Raw genomic sequence first — 3,425 nt, 5'->3', positions numbered from 1 at the left:
TGGAACTTATTTTTGTATATTACAGAACATGCAGCTGAACATGTCCTTAACACCACACGTCTGACCTGCAACAGTCCACTTACATGTGGATTTTTTCTTCTTTTTTTTGAGACAGAGTCTTGCTCTGTTGTCCAAGCTGGGGTGTGGCGGCATCATCATAGCTCGCAGCAACCTCAAACTCCTCGGTTCAAGTGATTCTCCTGCCTCAGCCTCCGGAATAGCCGTGCACTCCGGACTACGAGTGCACACAACCACACCCAGCTAATTTTTAAATTTTTTGTAGAGATGAGGTCTCGCTATGTTGCTCAGGCTGCTCTCAAACTCCTGGCCTCCAGCGACTCTCTTGCCTTGGCCTTCTAAAGTGCTGGGATTACAGGCATTAGCCAGCACACCTGGCAGTTCTTTTAATTTAGACAGCTCCTCACCAGATTTGAGGTTGCAGTGTGCTGTGATGATGCCACTGCACTCTAGCCTGGGCAACAGAGCAAGATCCTGTCTCAAAAAAAAAAAAAAGAAAGTAAGAAAGAAAACATTTTTGAAGATTTGCAACAATTTGAAAAAATTCACAAATGAACCACATAGCCTAGAAATATCAAAAAAGTTAAGTATGTCATGAATGAAAATATACATAGATACTAGTCTATTTTATCACTTCCATAAAATATACACAAATTATAAAATTTATTAAAATTTACACAAACAGTATATACCATTCATAGTTGAGAAATGTAAACAAATGTAAATATGCAGTATTAAATCATAAATGCATATTAACTGTAGTACATACTGTACCACTATAATTTTGAAACCATCTCCTGGTGCTGTTGTGGTGAGCTCCTGTTGGAGTACCCAAATATCTGCCTGAAACACCGTGTGGTGCTATCACCTCCACGTGAGCAGTTTCTCCAGTGACTAGTGTATTGTAGTAAAAGGTGATCTCTCCACGTTCCCACGTTTCTCATTGTGTTTACTGCAATACCATAAACCGTGAATAACACCATGGGACCCGTATGAAGTGCCACTAATGATGCTGGAAGTGTTCCCAAGAAGCAGAGAAAAACCATGACATTATAAGAAACAGCTGAATTGCTTGATATATACATAGACCGAGGTCTGCAGCTGTGGTTGCCTGCCATTTCAGACAGATGATTCATCTTGCAAACAGATGACATAAATTTAAGGTATCAGTAAGTACAGTACGGTACTACAGTTTCTCTTCCTTATGATTTTCTTTTCTTTTTTTTTTTTTTGAGACAGTCTCACTCTGTTGCCCTGGCTAGAGTGCCGTGGCGTTAGCCTAGCTCACAGCAACCTCAAACTCCTGGGCTCAAGCGATCCTACTGCCTCAGCCTCCCGAGTAGCTGGGATTACAGGCATGTGCTCTCAAATATTCTCATGTAACAATGTCTATCCTTGAGTAAGGATTAGCAAAATATGGGTAAAAATGCCTTTCTGAGTTAATTTCTGAGAAATCTTGCTATTTGACAAACAAAGCATCAAGTGACTGATTTCCGTGACTGACCCACAAATGTGAACACTTCTTACCTAGAGAGATGAGCGTCTCATAATTGGTTCTCATGACATGCTTGTAAAGCTCCTTCTGCCATGCCTCTAGGTTCTGCCATTCTTGCTCCGAGAAATAAATGGCAACATCCTCAAAAGTCAGAGGTAACTGAAATTATAGACAGAGTACGTACATAGTCATGATTGCTCCAAAGTGACTCCAGCTCCTGTTTTTGTTCAGCAGCTTCTTCCTGGGAACTGCTCCTTCCCCTACCCCAATCGTGTGGTTCTGCTGTGAACCACGACAAGCCTCTGGGAGTTTCTTTATGTTTGTCCCAACTATATTTACATATGTAGAGAATGGAACTCTTTTTCTTTACAAAAATGGGAGCAAATCACTGTGTAACTTCATTCACTTAATGTTTCAGACATCTTTCCAGGTCAATACATAGACGCAAACTCATTCTTTGGTATGTTGCATTCCATTCCATGAGTAGATATACCCCACTAATGGGACACATATTGTTTCCATCTCCTTCTAGCTTACCAACAATGCTCTGATGTGCTTCCTTATGTATTAGTGCTTCTACTTCTGTAGGATAAAGTCTAAAAAGGACAACTACTAAATCAAATGGTATAAATATCTTCAGTTTTAATAGATATCACTAGATTGCCTTCTAGAAAGAAGCTAGTACATTTACTCTTGCTGTTGAGATGAGACTTCCTGTTTCTTTACAACTTTGACAGCACAAGATGTTCTTAAATTTTATTTTTTGCCAGTGTGATGGGTGGCAAGTAATATTTTATTGTCTTAATTTACATTAATTTGTGAGGCTTAGCATCACTTTCATACTTTTTGGCTCTCTGCATATTTTTGTGAAGGACCATTCACATCCTTTGCTCAGTGGGCTCTTGTAACTTAAATGAACTTTCTTGTATTAGGGTTAATAACCCTTTGACTAACTGACAATCATCTTCTCTATTTGTCTTATGTCTTCTGCCAAATAGAAAAGTGACCCTTTCATTTAGTTAAATCAGTACATATTTATCATGTTGTTTCCATATTTTTCTTTTATCTTAAGTGTTCCCCACATCAAAGTTATACAAATATTCCACTAAAGTCTTTTTACATTTGCAATTTAATTCTGTAGATGAGACTGGCATTTTTATTTACACACATATGGATAGCCAATCATGCAACACTATTAAATATATCATTCTTTCTTAGATTAAAATGCCAACCTTCAACCTTTGCATATATATCCAGATTTATACGTATACATGAGTCTGTATATCCTGAACTCTCTATTCTCTTAAACTATCTGTATGTAACTTTGTAATACCCAGAGAGTAAGTCTCCCGGCTCCCACTCCCTGCCTCATTCTATTTCAAGCTACTGTTGTCAATTCCTGGAATATCTATTCGTCCTTACAAACTTCAAAATCACTTTGTTCAGTCAAAAAAAAGTACATTAGGATTAGGTTTGAATTACATTATGTATAAATATGTATTTAGGAAAGATCGATATCACCTTGGAACACAGGCCCTTCCATTTATTTAGGTCTTGCTTGTTATCTTTTGATAAACTTAATGATTTTCTTTATAAATGTTCTGAATCATTTTATTATTTCTGGTATTCTCTGGTTTTTCTAATAAATGTAAATAGGACCACCCCCGCCACTTCCAATCATTATTACTAGTATTTTTTAAAGTTACTGATTTTTGTAAACTTATTTTGTATCTAACCAATTTTCCATATTTATCAATCCTAATAGTAATACTGTAAGTTTTTGGTGGAATAAAATCATACTATTTTCAAATAAGGATAACTTCCCCATCTTCCCTCAAGGTGTACTGCTTTTTTCTTATATTATTACATTTATTAAAACCGCTTTTGTGGCTTTAGGGTTTAATATCTTGAT

General features: G+C 37.0%; 1 protein-coding gene across 1 annotated transcript in view; it reads right to left on the bottom strand.

Moving 5' to 3' along the window:
* The window catches only part of ZNF786 (zinc finger protein 786), a 10,561-nt gene extending 8,982 nt beyond the window's left edge, over positions 1-1,579 (bottom strand). Inside the window, exon 1 of the mRNA XM_012662093.1 lies at positions 1,546-1,579. Coding sequence (XP_012517547.1) covers positions 1,546-1,579 — 34 coding nt within the window. The remainder of the gene's footprint in view (positions 1-1,545) is intronic.
* Between the last annotated feature and the right edge of the window lie 1,846 nt (positions 1,580-3,425).

This window comes from Propithecus coquereli, unplaced genomic scaffold, assembly GCF_000956105.1.
Source record: "Propithecus coquereli isolate 6110/MARCELLA unplaced genomic scaffold, Pcoq_1.0 Scaffold75, whole genome shotgun sequence".
In the NCBI taxonomy this organism is placed as follows: Eukaryota; Metazoa; Chordata; class Mammalia; order Primates; family Indriidae; genus Propithecus; species Propithecus coquereli.
This window is presented reverse-complemented; position numbering and strand designations above follow the sequence as displayed.